Raw genomic sequence first — 15,965 nt, 5'->3', positions numbered from 1 at the left:
TCCCTCACTATTTTCCCATGTGCATATGCTATTTCTTTTTTTTTTTTTTTTTTTTTTTTTTTTTTTTTTTTTTTTTTTGAGACGGAGTCTCGCTCTGTCGCCCAGGCTGGAGTGCAGTGGCCGGATCTCAGCTCACTGCAAGCTCCGCCTCCCGGGTTTACGCCATTCTCCTGCCTCAGCCTCCCAAGTAGCTGGGACTACAGGCACCCGCCAACTCGCCCGGCTAGTTTTTTGTATTTTTTAGTAGAGACGGGGTTTCACCGTGTGAGCCAGGATGGTCTCGATCTCCTGACCTCGCGATCCACCCATCTCGGCCTCCCAAAGTGCTGGGATTACAGGCTTGAGCCACCGCGCCCGGCCGCATATGCTATTTCTAAAACTTAAAAAACGCCACAGCGTCATAATTATTAGGCAAAATTCTACTTGTAACCTTATATAGTAATAAAGATTTTCATTACGTCAAAGCTCAAACAAAACATGGGCTTGGATAATACCTGAAGGGTTCTTTAGACTCTACATAAAAGCGTGAATGACTCAATAAGCCTGCATGACCTTGCGGACAAGAGAAAAGAAAGAGCAGCTTCAAAAGATAGAATCCTGACACTTACCGTCCGGTGACAGTCTGCTCATCAGACCTGAGGAAGAAGACGTAGAGTATGATGTGCGAATGCAACAGAAAGAAATATTTCTCATTAATGGATTTCCCCGAGTTCAACAGATGTAACAAACTCTCTTCTTCAGGAAGTGTGGCTATACTACCTCAGTCCTGATGCCTCAGTATTCCCACTTAATCCCCGTTCCTACCCCTATCAGTCACAGCACGGCCAGGCGCAGTGGCTCAGGCCTGTAATCCTAGCACTTTGGGGGCTGAGGTGGGTGGATCACCTGAGGTCAGGAGTTCAAGACCATCCTGGCCAATATGGCAAAACCCCATCTCTACTAAAAATACAAAAATTAGCCAGCCATGGTGGCAGGTGCCTGTAAGTAATCCCAGCTACTCGGGAGGCTGAGGTGGGAGAATGGCGTGAACCCAGGAGGCAGAGGCACTGCAGTCACCCAAGATTGCACCACTGCACTTCAGCCTGAGCGACAGAGTGAGACTCTGTCTCCAAAAAAAAAAAAAAAAAAAAAAAAAGATAGCAAGCATCACTCGTCTCTAATCTAAGTTCTGTTTACTTGTCTCTGTTTCCCACCAGACTCTGAGTTTATAAAGAGTGATCCTATCAGATCCACCTCTGGGCTCCCATCGCCCAAGCATGAGTCCAGGCACAGACTAGATACTCAGAAATCCTTGCTCAAAATTTCCTGCCAGACTGCACAGTCCAAGGGCATTGGGAAGTGGCAAAGTATTTACCTACGATCCCTGATGGTAGCCCATCCAGGAAGAGTCAGTGTGGTGGCCAAGGTTACGTGCATGGTCCAGAATGTTGTCCCCAAGAGGTCACAAAGATGAAGCCATAATCAGAAAACCAAAAACAAGGTCAGATGCTGGGGGCTGGGAACAGATTGGGAAGTAGAATCCACAAGGGGTCATGCATGGTGAGCAGTTAGGGACAACGCTGTGAGATTATTGAAGACCCCAGTGCATTTGATGCAGGGAAGAACATCCAAAGTAGGGAAAGAGGTTGGGACAACAATCATGAACCATTCTTCATTCATGCTAGGAGCGGAAGAAAAGATGATCCTTTACTGTCTCTAGAAAGAGGAGCCAAGCTCTGTCCCTCTGTTTACCCCACACCAGCCCTCTGAGATCAGATATTGTCCCCATGTTGCTGGCGAGGACAGGTGAACCTCCAAGGAATTACGTGATTTGCAGAGACCTGTGCGGCTGGTGAGTGAAAAAGCAGAACTCAAACTCAGATCTCTCTGACTCCTTCTAGAAGTCTCCATTTCCTCATCTACAAAACGGGAACGTTACCTGGGGCGAGGCTTCCTACCTATCGAAGAATCCCGCTAGGTTTGCTAGTGGAAAGTGCTGTATTTATGGAGCTCACAGCACCTTTCTCGGTATCACTGAAATTCGTCTGGTAGTTAATCCCTAACGTCGGGAATATTGATGTGGGCATTGAATGGTTGATATCCAGGCTATACGTTTTATTAAGTGGGTGGCCTCAGGATGATCAATGAACTCTCTGTGCTCTTTAAAATGGAGATATTATTTCCTGTTCGGAGCTGTGTCAGTAAAGAAGGAAGATAATGCAAATTGAGTACTGAGCCTAGCTCCTGGCTCAAAGCAACATTTAGTAAAGTTAGAAATAGTAATACGAGGTAAGTAATCATAATGATGATGCTAATAGTATTGGATTCATACATAAGGGTGTGCACGTGTCTGTGTGGTGGGGGCAGGGACATGGAATCAGAAAGAGGTGGTGAAGTCTGGATTTCTTGAGTTGAAAATATTTTGCAACCATAACTTCATTTAACCTTGCAAAGTAGGCACAGAGAGGTGAAGTGGCTTCTCTAAGATTGCCCCACCTAAGAAGGAGCAGAATTAGGCTCCACATGCAAAGCTGCCTAATGTGGGCCTTGTACCCTTTCTGCAAGTCATCATCTCACTTCCTGACCTAGCCTTCTGCCCCTGAATCTTGCAAACTCGATGACAAAGCCATGGTCTCATTCCACCTAACTTGTTCCAGATTGCTATCTCTAGGAATTATTAAATAGGCAGCAATGATGGTGGCTTTTACTACCTGACCTCAGAAAGCAAAAGTGTCAGTCATTGTGTCTAAAAAAATATTATTATCGATGTCAGGTAGACCTGAATTGAGCTCTCAGACCTAATAGCTTTCCTTGAGCCATGTGTGGACCTTCCTGAAGCTTGGACCATGAAAGAGTGCTCAATTTCTGGGCAACTGACTTTGGCGGGGAGAGTAGTAAAAGGGTTTGTTGTTGTTCATCAAAGGAGAATTCCACACTTGGTTTCACTAGTTCCTCTATTAGAAGCTAAGCTGTGAACAGACCAGAGAAGAAACATAAGTCGAAGTTCAGCAGCATTGATCCCTTTTGGACAAAGGCAAACAGAACCCAAAGGGAAAGAGGAGGAATGAGAAGCTTACCTTTCAGCACTGTTGGCATGCAAGCAGCAGGAATGGGCAGGACCGATGGCAGCCAGTGGGAACCATGTTGCCAATGCAGGTTCAGAGAAAATATGAAAGGAATTAAGTCATCCTTGCTACCTCATTGCACCCCATAGGTCCTGAGATAGGTTAGGGAATCAGAATGGGGAGCTGCAATTCATTCTGAGTGCATTGGACCCCTTTGGAGGCATGTTTACCCTGAAGTCAGAAACTTCAGGATTACCAGTGGCCTGGGGAATCCAGACTCTCCCTTCTCCACCTGAATTTCTAGCATAAGGAGGGCCTCCATAGTAACCAAGTGTCGTCTCCAGTTCTCAGCCGGAGACTGGATGTTAATTCTGGGAAAGGAAGACGTCTTACCCACCCCGCACCATATTTTTCTCATCTAAAACCCACCAATGAATACACACAATCTAACCCAGGTGTGCATTCTAGAGTGAAGGCTCATAGATTGTGGTAGGTCATTGATCCTACTGAAAATCGGATCGAAGCTATTTCCCAGAACACCACACAGGTGTTCTCTTTCTCTTTCTCTCTGACAGCACACCCAGTTTTAGACCCGATGATAGAGGCTTGTTGGCTTCCTCGAAGTCCATCCAGTTGCACCCTTCCTACCCCCTGCAGTCTGAAGGTTCTGGGTGAAGAGGTCATGTTTGAATTGAGGACCTCTGAATCTGCCCCTGGTTGAATGTGATAGTCAACAGTTTTGCCTCTCTCTTTCATTCGCTTCCTTCTCTAGGTTGAAGGGCTCCCCATTTATGTAGGGAGAAAGAGATATGACTTACAGTTGACTGGAAGGGGCAGCAGAGCCAGGAGCCGGTGAATCAACATGGAAAATGCAAGGAAGAGAGTAGAATTAATATTAACATAATCCATCTCTGTTAATTTTTACATGCATTTCTTTATTCCTTCATGGAACATTTATTTGCCTGTTGTTATATGGAGTGCGATCTTTATATGGAACACTATTTTTATGTAGTTTGTCACATCCATTTGACAAAGATCAGTACAGCGGTAGCATTGTAGTGGCACGAGTGTTGGAAACACTTCGTTAACTTTGCAGTTTCAGAAATTGGTCTTACATATATGTATTTACATAAATACATAAATGTGTATGTGTACATACGCACACACACCATGGACCCTTGAACAATACAGGTTTGAACTACATGGTTACACTTATACTTATCCACTTAGATGTGGATTTTCTTCTGCCTCTGCCACCCGAGACAGAAAGACCAACCCCTCCCCTTCCTCCTCCTGCTCAGCCTACTCATTGTGAAGATGACAAGGATGAAGACCTTGATAGTGACCCACTTCCCCTTAATGAAGGGTAAACATATTTTCTCTTTCTTAATAACATTTTCTTTTCTCTAGCATAGTAATATATGTAACATACAAAATATGTGTTAATCTACTGTTTATGTTGTTGGTAAGTCTTCTGGTCAAAAGTAGGCTATTTGTAGTTAAGTTTTGGGGAAGTCAAAAGTGATATGTGAATTTTCAACTGCACTGGAGGTTGGTGTCCCTAACTCTCACTTTGTTCAAGAGTCAAATGTGTATGTGTAAAGGTTTGAGTGTCTCCCAAATAGCATGTGTTGGAAACTTAATCCCAAATGCAACAGTGTTGAGAGGTGGGGCCTACTGGGAGGTATTTAGGTCACAGGGCTCAACTTTCATGAATAGATTAATGCTGTTTATAAAAGGGCTTGAAGCTTTAAGCTCTCTATCTCTGTTTCTGTCTCTCTCTCTCTGTCCTTCCGTCATAGGATGACACAAGAAGAAGGTTCTCACAAGATGACAACCCCTCAATCTTGGACTTCCTAGTCTCCAGAAACATGAGCCAATAAATTTCTATTCATTATAAATTATCCAGTCTCAGGTATTCTGTTATGGCAGCCCAAAACAGACTAAGACAGTAGTTATATCTGGATGATAAATATATATTTGTTTGTAGATATAATTCTACACATTTCCATGTATAATCCTACAGATATAAATATATAGATCTACACTGATATATATCCTATATGTCTAATTTCATGTAAGCTGAATTTTTCTTTGAAGCATTGTTTAAAAGAGCAAACTGCTGAGAACAACCTGAGTGGCCATTAGTATATGACTGGTCAAACAAATTGTGGACTTCCATACAAGAAATATTATTCAGCCAAAAACGTATAAATAGGAGGTTGAGGATGCTCCTTATGAAATGACACAGAGTCATCTTCAGGAAGTATTATTAGCTGAAAAAAGTAAGGTGCATACAGAACAGTGTGTATAATACGCTGTCTTTTTTGTAAAAATAGAAACAACAAGACTGAATATATAAATACACATTTGTTTCTACTTGAATAAAATATCTCTGGAAGGATCTGGAAGAAATAGTTAATATCAGATTCTTCTGGGGAAGAGAAATGAGTGAAAAGGTTGGGAAGGAATTTTTTCTGGTATAACCTTAAGAACTTCTTGAATTCTGAACCCTGGAAATCTTGTTTTAAATGAAAATAACATGATGTTTTAAATTGAATATTTAATTAGTAATTTAAATGTAATTAAAGTTTATGTAAATACTATTTTAATTGTTCATTGAAATGTTAATAAAATAGTAACATAAACCAAAACATTTTAATTAAAACAGCATAATATTTTAAATTGAAACAAAAACTGTGGATCATGAGATGTTTGCATTTGTTTAGGCTTAGAAGGTTCAGCTTTTGAAGACAGGAAGGAACTAGCATAGGCTAGCTTTTTAGGTATAAAAAACCCCAAATCTTCTCTGCAGGCTTTTGAGCTCACCGGGTCTGGTGTGGGGATTAAATATTTTTCAAGTTTCCCATGTGATTCTCATGACGATGGTCCAGTGTGAGGATCCAGAGCTTTGGAAATCTCAGACCCTATATGGGACGCTTACTCTTTTGAAAATTAAATTGCATGACATATTTTAAATTCTCAGTACACGCTAAATGCTTAATTAATATTGGTTCCTTTTATCTCCTTTCAATCTGAAATAATAATATTAACAAGTTTTCACAGTGTGTTCCATTCTGCAAGCCTCTTTCCATTTAGTCCTACTGAGCACTAGGAATCTTGCTAGGCTACAGGAATAAACAGATGAGTAAACTACAGTCCCTGCCCTCTGGGAACTTACAGTCTTGCATTCTAGTAGGGGTGGAAAAAAAAGAGATCTTTTTCCCTTCCATGTGACTTGGAGCAGAAATTCTCCAAGTATCATCCAAAGACCACTTGGTGGGGTGGGAGGTGGTCCCTGAGACCCTTTCAGGGGATGTGATGGTTGACTTGGGGTGTCAGCTTGACTGAGGTACCCATATAGCAGTAAGACATATTTATTCTCATTGCTTTGGTAGGCCCTGAGTCCATCCATCTTCTGCTGAAAGGGAAGCCTGAGTGGTTTGACGTTTGATGAGAATGTTTGGGCTGCCCCAGGTGTGTCTGTGAAGCTGTTTTTGGAGGATATTGGTATGTGAGTTGGAAGACTAGGTGGGGAAGATCCACCCTCCCTTGTGGTGGGTGAGCACCATCCAACTGGATGGAGGCCCAGCTGAAGCCAAGAGGTGGAGTAAGGGTCAATTCTTGCTCTCCCTTCTGCAGCCAGGATGCCCTTCTCCTGGCCTTGGATGTCAGAACTCCAGGTACTCCAGCTTTTGGGATTCTAGGACTTGAACCAGCAGTCCTCTGAGCTTGCAGGCCATTGACCTCAGACTAAGAGTTAGTTAGAACCATCCATCAACTTCCTTGGTTCTGAAGCCCTCAGACTTGGACTGAGCCACACTACTGGCTCTCCTGGTTCTCCAGCTTGCAGACCCCACAACAGAGTGAGCTAATTCCCCTAACAAATTCATTCTCCAATATCTCTATCAATATATCTATATATCTATATCTATATCTATATCTTCATGGTTCTGTCTCTCTGGAGAACTCTGCCTCAAACTGGTCTGCATGATCTTCCCTTTTCCAACTCCTTATCTGTGTGAGATTAGATTTTCATTTGCTTCAACCAAAATAGCACATTGTGGCTGGGCGGGGCGGCTCACACCTGTAGTCCCAGCATTTTGGGAGGCCGAGGTGGGTAGATCACTTGAGGTCAGGAGTTCAAAACCAGCCTGGCCAACATGGTGAAACCTTGTCTCTCCTAAATATACAAAAATTAGCCAGGCATGGTGGCATGCACCTGTAATCCCAGCTACTTGGGAGGCTGAGGCAAGATAATTGCTTGAACCCGGGAGGCAGATGTGGTGAGCCAAGACCATGCCACTGCACTCCAGCCTGGGCAACAGAGCAAGACTATGCCTCCAAAATAAATAAATACATAAAACTAAAAAAAATAGCGCATTGTGACAGACTGAAGCAGAAATGAGAATTCAGCTGTTTTCTATTAAACTAGATGTCAAAGAGATTTGCAAAAATGTAAAATAATACCTTTCTTCTCACTAAACTTTTGGTTGGGAAACAGCCATTTCACTAAAACATTTATGTCAATATGTGTATTTATTATCCTTATTTTCAAAATATTTTTAATGTCAGTAGCTTTAGGGGTACAAGTGGTTTTTGATGACATGGATGAGTTGTATAGTGGTGAAGTCTAGGATTTTAGTGCACCAGCACCTGTATAATGTACGTTGTACCCAATAGGTAGTTTTCATCCCTCACCTCGCTGCCACCCTCCTTCCTTCTGAGTGTATTATCCTTATTTTTAAATGCAGTAATAGATATTTTAATAATAGCTTTACTGAGATATAATTCGCATACCGTGCAATTCACCCATTTCAATGGTTTGTGTGATACTCAGACTCGTGCAACCATCACTACACCAATTTTAGAGCCTCTAATCACCCCAAAATAAACCCTGAACCCCTTAGTCATCATCCATCAATTCCCCCACCCCTCACCCCCTGGAAGTCACTAACGTCGATTGTGTCTCTATGGCTTTGCCTATCCTGAATATTTCATATGCAGTAAACGGAATCAGGTAATATGTGATCTTTCATCACTGGCGTCTTTCACTGAGAATAGTGTTTTCAAGGCTCACACACGTTGTTGAATGCATCAGAACTTTGTTTCTTTTTGTGGGTGAATAATATTCCATTGTATGCATAAACCACATTCTGTTTCTCCGTTCATTAATTGATGCATGCCAGGATTACCTCCACTTTGCTAACTCTTAGGAATAGTGCTGCTGTGAACATTTGTGCACAGGTTTTTGTGTGGACTTACGTTTCATTTATCTTGGGCACATACCTAGAGTGGAATTGCTGAGTAACTCAGCGTTTAACATTTTGAGGAACACCCAGACGGTTTTCCAAAGCAGCTGTATCGTTTCACATTCCCACCAGATCTAATTTCTCTACCCTAGTTAGTGTGAAGGGGTACCTCATTGTGGCTTTGGCTTCCATTTTCCTAATGGCTAATAAGGTTGAGCATCTTTTTATGTGCTTATTTGTGAATATAAATATTTTTTGTAAATATTTATAATATTTGTAAATATAAATATTTTAAGTTAAAAATCCTTGACTTATAATAAGGTAAATATCAATAAAGATATTTTATTGACACCTTTGGCCAGGCACGGTGGCTCACGCATGTAATCCCAGCACTTTGGGAGGCAAAGGCGGGTGGATCACCTGAGGTCAGGAGTTTGAGACCAGCCTGACCAACATGGTGAAACCCTGTCTCTACTAAAAATACAAAATTAGCTGGGCGTGGTGGCACGCAGCCTGTAGTCCCAGCTACTCAGGAGGCTGAGGGAGGAGAATCGCTTGAACCGGGGAGGTGGAGGTTGCAGTGAACCCAGATTGCGCCATTGCACTCCAGCCTGGGTGACAGAGCGAGGCTCGTCTCAAAAATAAATAAATAAATAAAACCTTCACTGGGGGAAAAAAAAAAGCTCTTTAGATCCTCAGTAATTTTTTTAGCGTGTTCAGAGGCCCTAGGACCATGAAGTTTCCAAACCACCAGCTGGTGTTAAACAAAAGTCAAGGTGTTATTCTAATGGAGATCTGCCTGACATCTCTCTTCCCTGATAAATGCTCATTTTCCCAGTGAGCCTCTCTTCCCCAGACAAAGGAATGAAGGAGGGCTGCTCTTTTAGTTGTAAGCATCACTGTAGACAACAACAGAAAGGTGGTTTGCTTTTCCGAGTCATGCCCAGACCCCACGGCAAGTCTGTGCACCAGATCCAAGTCCCACCCTTCCCCAGAATTGCCAGGGAGGTCGCAAGATCCAGAAGAATTTTAGGGGAGGTAGCTATGAAAATACAGACGTGGGGGTTCCACAGTTCTTACTTTTTTCTTTAGTTGCAACTGGAGACAAAAGCATCAACCGGCCGGTTCACAGCAGGATCAGGGAGCAGGGAGCAGAGAGATAAATCGGCATTAGACTCAGATCAGTGCAATAACCAAGAAGACCAGAGATAGAAGTGTTCCTGGAGACCAGCTGACCCACTCACTGCTCTCAATAAAGCTGCTCGGGCCCATCTATCAGCCCATCCATCCATCGATACATCCATTCATTCATCATCCATCCAATCAACGTTTACATGGTACATGCTCTGGGCATTGGCCTATGTTTGGTGCTGGAGACAAAGATAAATCAGATTCAGCTCCTGTTCCGTAGGTGTTTGTAAGGCTGATTGGAAAGAGAAATTCTGGTGTAAGAGTACACTAGACATCCCAAACTCTGTTCTCACAGAACTTGCTATCTATGGGTGTCCCAAACGTCTTACAGGTACTTCAGGCTTAGCCTGTTCAAAAAAGAATCTGTGGTCATCACACCCCTATCCATTAAAAAATAATCTGCTGATGCAATACTTGTTATTCTTACTATTTTTTGTAGAGATGAGTCTCACTATGTTGCCCAGGCTGGTGTCAAACTCCTGGCCTCAAGTGATCCTCTTACCTTGGCCTCCCAAAGTGCTGGGATTAAAGGCTTGAGCCACTGCACCCACCCAATACGATCAATCTCTCTGAGTTCACACTGATATGAATTAATACAGTACTTGAATAAACAAACAGGGAAGAAAAGTCAGCTTTTCCTTACAGAGAAATCCCATTGAGTATATGTAGAAGGAATAAGGGGAATAGAAAATCACCATTGGAGAAACACCGTAGCAGTCATTTCTGCAAGCAAGAGCCACAGATGGAGGCTAAAATTAATGGGCAAACACTGGTGGAGAAACGGTATTTGCATAGCCTCAACATTCCTCCCCCAGCATATTTATTAATTACAAAGGGGGAAAATAGTAACTTAACAGTGGAGAAACCTTGCAGACATCACCTTAGCCGAGTGACTAAAGTTAACACCGTGGGTAATAAGGCACATCAACATCACGGGATCCCTGAACAGTTCTCTGGGAGGGGTATGAGACCACTTCTGCCGTATTCCTGCCCCAAAGGCATAGTCTCAATCCAGTCATGAGAAAGCTTCAGACGAACCCAAATTGAGAGACATTCTGCAAAACAACTGATCAGAGCTCTTCAAATGTTTCAGGGTCATGAAAAGACAAAGAAAGATGGAGGAGGTTCAGTCACATTTGTTCTAAGGACAAATCACAAGACTAAAGGAGATGGGATAACGAAATGCAGCATGGTTGAGCACGAACTAGATTTTAGGCCAAAAGAAATTTTTTTTAATGTAAAATGTAAGGTGGAATCCTGGATTGGATCCTCAAATAGAATAGTTTTTTTATTAGTAGAAAAATTAGTAAAATTTGAAGTCTGTGATTTCTTCAACAGTTTTGTTCTGGTGTTGGGTCTTGCTTCTGATCCTTGTGCTATGGTTAGGTAAGATGTTAACAGCTGAGGTAACTGGGCAAAGAATATTCAGAAACTCAATTTTTGTGACTTTTCTATAACTTCAAAATAAATTTTTTAAAAAACATGTTCCTCTACTTTTTTCTTCTTCTTCTTCTTCTTTCTTTTTGAAACATACAGAGTCTTGCTCTGTTGCCCAGGCTGGAGTACAATGGCAGGATCTCGGCTCACTGCAACCTCCACCTCCTGAGTTCAAGCGATTCTCCTGCCTCAGCTTCCTGAGTAGCTGGGATTACAGGCCTCCACTACCATGCCCGGCTAATTTTTGTATTTTTAACGGAGATAGGGTTTCGCCATGTTGGCCAGGCTGGTCTTGAGCTTCTGATCTCAAATAATCCAGCCGCCTTGGCTTCCCAAAGTGCTGGGATTACAGGTGTGAGCCACCGTGCCCGGCCTTTACAGAGTTTTCTCATCTCAGTTAAGGGCAGCCTCAACTACGCAGTTGCAAATACATGTATGTATAAAAAGAACCTTTCTGCACACTTCTCTTTCCCCAGCCATCAGCATCTGACCCATCACTCAATCCTGTGAGCTCTTTCCTCAGTGTCTTATAACCTTCTGCATATCCCCATCTTCACCCTGATGACCAACTTGTTCTAACTTGTGTGTTTGCCCCTACTCTGATTCCCACCTAATCCATTCTTTCCTGAGGGGCAAGACAGATTGTTTAAACACACACACACACACACACACACACACACACACACACACACACACACACACACACACACACACACACACACAGAGACACACACACACACTCCTAAATATGATGCTCCTTTGCCGAAAACCCTTTAACAGCTCCCTTTTCACTTAGGATACCCTCCAGAATTTTTCCTGTGACCCACCTGCCCCTGTCTATTCTGTTTCCTGCCTCCTCTCTCTTCTTACTTGTAACAGTCCCACCGCCATGCCCCTCCTGTCTACCAAGTTCCTGACACACCAGCCTCTCTCTGAGGAAGGGACTCCACGCCTTCTGCCCCAGGACCTTTGCATATTCAGGTCTCTGCCTGGAATAGTCCCTCCTGACTCTTCAGCTGGCCATCTCCTATTCCTTACCTCAAATGTGACTCTTCTAGAGAGGCCATCTCGGAATCCTCACACTAGAATGTATTTGTTTAGCATGAGAATTCCATGAAGACAGAACTATTTCTGTCTTTTTCATCACTGTATTCCCAGCATCAAGCCCGTGGAAAGAACCAGGAATTAACATTTGTGGATCAAATGAGGAAACGGGAGCTCAGAGTTGTGGCAAGACCCAAGTCCTCTTCCCAGTATACTCTTTGGTGTCTCTACGTTGCAAAGGTCTGGAGTCTCACTAGAATTATCTAACTACAGTAATGTTGACTTCCAGGCACTGCACAACATAAGCTCATCAGTGACATACAACTGTCCCATGAACTGGGGATTCTTGTGAGCCCTGTTGGTCAGATGAGGACAGCAAGGCTTGCAGAAGCAATGTCTCCCCAAAGGCACAAAGAATCAGCGATAGAAACCAGGATGCAGACACAAGCGTATCTCCAAGGGCCGGGGCTAGCAACCTTGACTCATTCACCCCACCGTGTCCATCAAGGGAAATGTGAATGTCTAAATGGGAAGCAAGAAGTCCGTTAGACTTCAGGAGCTTCTCTCTGAATCCAGCCCACAAGAACCTCCCCAGTTGTAAGAAAGTACATAGGGGACACAAGGCGTGGCTGGGAGCATTACCTTCACGAGGAATACAGGCTTCTGCCAATCCCAGGAAAAGCAGAACCAGCAGCGACATTTTCAGAAATGGCTCTGATCTGTGCATAGTGGGGCTAGGATTTGGGCTGAATGTTCTCCTCTCAGGATAGACAAGACTGTCTGGTCACCCACCGTCTTCCCAGACTCCAGGGACAAAACTAACTGCCCACACCTGCCCTCTAGCCTGCCTGGAGGCTGGCAGGTCTCCAGACCTGTGCCCACGCCACCAACTGCTGACCAAAGAACTGTATCTGCTTTTTCATCTTAAAGCAATATTTTAGAACAGTTTCGTACTGAGTGTGATGCTTGTCATCCTATGATCTGCTGGCCAGATCTGCCTTCTTCCTGTTTTTGTAGGGTCTATGATCCAAGAGTAATTGTTACATTTTTTAATGGTTGGAGGGGAAAGACAAAAGAAAATATTTCATGACATGAAAATTACATAGAATGTGAATTCCAGTGTCCACGAATAAAGTGTTATTGGAACACAGCCATGCCATTTCACTATATATTGTCTACAGCTGCTTCCAGGCTACAAGGCTGAGTTTTGTAGTTGTGACAGAGACCATCTGGGCTGAAAAGCCTAAAATATTTACTGTCTGGCCCTTTATAGAAAAAGTTTGTGGACCCCAGTCCTAGACATACTGTAAATTTCAGAAAAACAACAAAGCAAGCGAACAACATCTATCGTATTTCTACTCAGACATAAGTATGGTTTTTACGTTTTTGTGTACATTCCTTTCCAAAGATGTCTACATTTATACTTATCTCTAGCACTTACTAGCTTATGTACCCTAAGCAAGTTACTTAACCGCCGTGTGCTTCATTTTCTGCATCTATAAAATTGGAGTAATGGTATTTCTAATCTCATGGGATACTATCATATCACGGCTGTTTGATGTATTGTTGTAGCCATTAAGTTTGTAATAATTTTTCATAACAGCCACAGGGAACTGTTTCCACTGGTAATTCTTAGAAATTGCTTGGACAGTCAAGAGCTTTGGCTGTTGGCAGGGATATGAACTTGATCCAGAATCCCTCTGGACTTCTAGAATAAAGGTAGAGTGTAGAGACTGCTGGTCTATCTCAGCTCCGAAGGCTTCTATGATACTTCCGTCAAGCCTGATAGAAACGGAGGGTTGTGTGTGGTCTCCTGGAAGGAAAGAGTTCTAGGTGTGGAGGGATGACCACTCTTGCAGGGGTCTCTGTCCTGCTGCCATCTCTGGTACTATCTATGTTTCAATCCCTAGTACAAGCTGGACCATCTCATGTACATCAGGGGACACCTCAGCGATCCTTCAGAGTAGGCTGGAGGGGAGAGTTCTTGTTGGCCATTTGCCACATTCCAGAGCTCCCCTCCTTCGTGAGCACATGGTCCTGGCAACTCATCATTGGGAAAACGTGACACCACAGGATTTGTTACAACGAGGAGAAGAAACAAGGCCTGCAACATGCAGAAGGCTTTTCACATCCTGTGCTATGTGGAAATAAAGACCACCCAATGAAAACAAGCAAAGGCTATTAATTCAGAGCTTGCTAGAATAAGGGAGTCAGCTGACACCCTTTGTGTTTGCCACAGACTCAAAGGCAGGCAGGGTAGTGGGAAAGCTTATAGTGAGAGAAAGGGAAGGCTTCAAGAGTGCCTGATTGGAGGCCGTTGACATAAGGAAGCTGGCAGTGGCTAACTAGAGGCTATTGTGATTGGTTGGGGGAGCATATTTGGATTTTTCTGATTAGTCCTACGTTTCGATTTTCCATCCTTCCTTAGCGGCCTCATTCAGCACAGCTGTTTCTTTCCTTTATCAAATATAATCATAGTCCCTAACTCGTAACACTAGGGTTTAAATGCAACAAATGCCTGGGATGCAGAGCATCATTAATATTCTTTAGCAATATCCTCTCTGCCAGACTGTGATTTGGGGACAGAGATGAGTCAGATACTGGCCTCACTCATGAGGAATTCATGCTTTGGGAAAGATCAGGATGTCTCAGTGTTGGCACAGCTGACATTTAGGACCAGATCGTTTTTGTGGTGGGGGCTGTCTTACACTTTGTGGGATGTTTAGCAACATCTCTGGTCCCTATCCATTACACAGTAGCACCTGCCCCACCCACTGCACACCAACCACCACTGCCACCATGTTTTGGGAGCCACAAGTAGGAAGTGATGAGCTTTTAGTGCTCATTACTTTGTTTTTATTATAACTTATTTATGTTCAAGTTTATACAATTTAGTTTTGAGTATTGGGCTATGTTAGGCAAACAGCTAAATTGAGGAATTTTACCTCAATCTAAAGATGTTTTAAATGTAGAAAACTGAAAACGTAACAATTGACCCTCATGATAAGCTGGCTCCAATACACCTGTGTAATACCATTTTTTGTGTTTTTACGTTTATTCTAACTGGTGTTTCACTGAATCTTTCTTGCACAACTTGCCATTTATTTATGTATGTATTGAGAGGGGTCTCACCCTGTTGCCCAGGCTGGAGTGCAATGGCACGATTTCAACTCACTGCAACCCTCCACCTCCCGAGTTCAAACGATTCTCCTGCCTCAGCCTCCCGAGTAGCTGGGATTACAGGTATGCACCACCACACCCGGCTAATTTTTGTATTTTTAGTAGAGACGGGGTTTCACCATGTTGGCCAGGCTGGTCTCGAATCCTGACCTCATGATCCGCCCACCTCGGCCTCCCATAGTGCTGGGATCTTTTTGTTTTTTGCCCAGCATGATGTTTGCGAGATCCACTTATGTCTATGTGGAGTGGGAAGTGGTGCTGGACCTGGAGACGGCAAAAAACCTGCTCTTCATAGTCACAGTCAGTCAGTCAGTTAGAATCACAGACACTGAGTCAATCCGGTGTGATGCCAATCCCCTGCCCCACCACACGACAGCCAGCATGAGTTTCTTCTTGCTACCATAATGAATTACCATAAATTTTGTGACTTAAAACGACATAAATTTATTATCATACAGCTCTGGCATTCAGAAGTCTGAAGTGGGGTGACTGAGCGCAAAGCGTTGATAAAGCTACATTCTTTCTGCAGGCTCCAGGAGGAATTTGTTTCCTTGCCTTCTGCAGCTTCTACAGGCTGCCCGCATTCCTGACGCCTGGTCAGCTTCTTTTATCTTCCAAACCAACATCACGGCATCTTCAAATCTCTCTCCAGCCCTCTCCCATTTTCAGGCCAGCGATGGCCGGTCAAGTCTTTCTCACCGTACATTGCTCTGATTCCCTGCTTTCATCATTCCGTCTCCCTCTGTTACCCATTTCCCTCCCTCTTTCACTTACAAGATCCTTTGTGATTACGTTGGACCTGCCCCAGTAATCCAGG

The 15,965-nt window shown here is 43.4% G+C and overlaps 2 protein-coding genes across 5 annotated transcripts in view; one reads left to right on the top strand and one right to left on the bottom strand.

Moving 5' to 3' along the window:
• EDDM13 (epididymal protein 13) overlaps positions 1-12,695 on the bottom strand; it is a 38,182-nt gene extending 25,487 nt beyond the window's left edge. Inside the window, exons 1-3 of the mRNA XM_030913639.1 lie at positions 12,611-12,695; positions 9,377-9,394; positions 609-635 (exon numbers count right to left, since the gene is read on the bottom strand). Coding sequence (XP_030769499.1) covers positions 609-635; positions 9,377-9,394; positions 12,611-12,695 — 130 coding nt within the window. The remainder of the gene's footprint in view (positions 1-608; positions 636-9,376; positions 9,395-12,610) is intronic.
• LOC104680941 (zinc finger and SCAN domain-containing protein 5A) overlaps positions 1-15,965 on the top strand; it is a 92,676-nt gene that overhangs the window by 29,831 nt on the left and 46,880 nt on the right. The window lies entirely within an intron of this gene.

Source organism: Rhinopithecus roxellana, chromosome 12, assembly GCF_007565055.1.
Source record: "Rhinopithecus roxellana isolate Shanxi Qingling chromosome 12, ASM756505v1, whole genome shotgun sequence".
Classification (NCBI taxonomy): Eukaryota; Metazoa; Chordata; class Mammalia; order Primates; family Cercopithecidae; genus Rhinopithecus; species Rhinopithecus roxellana.
The sequence above is the reverse complement of the archived record's forward strand: the minus strand, read 5'-3'. Positions and strand labels throughout refer to the sequence as shown.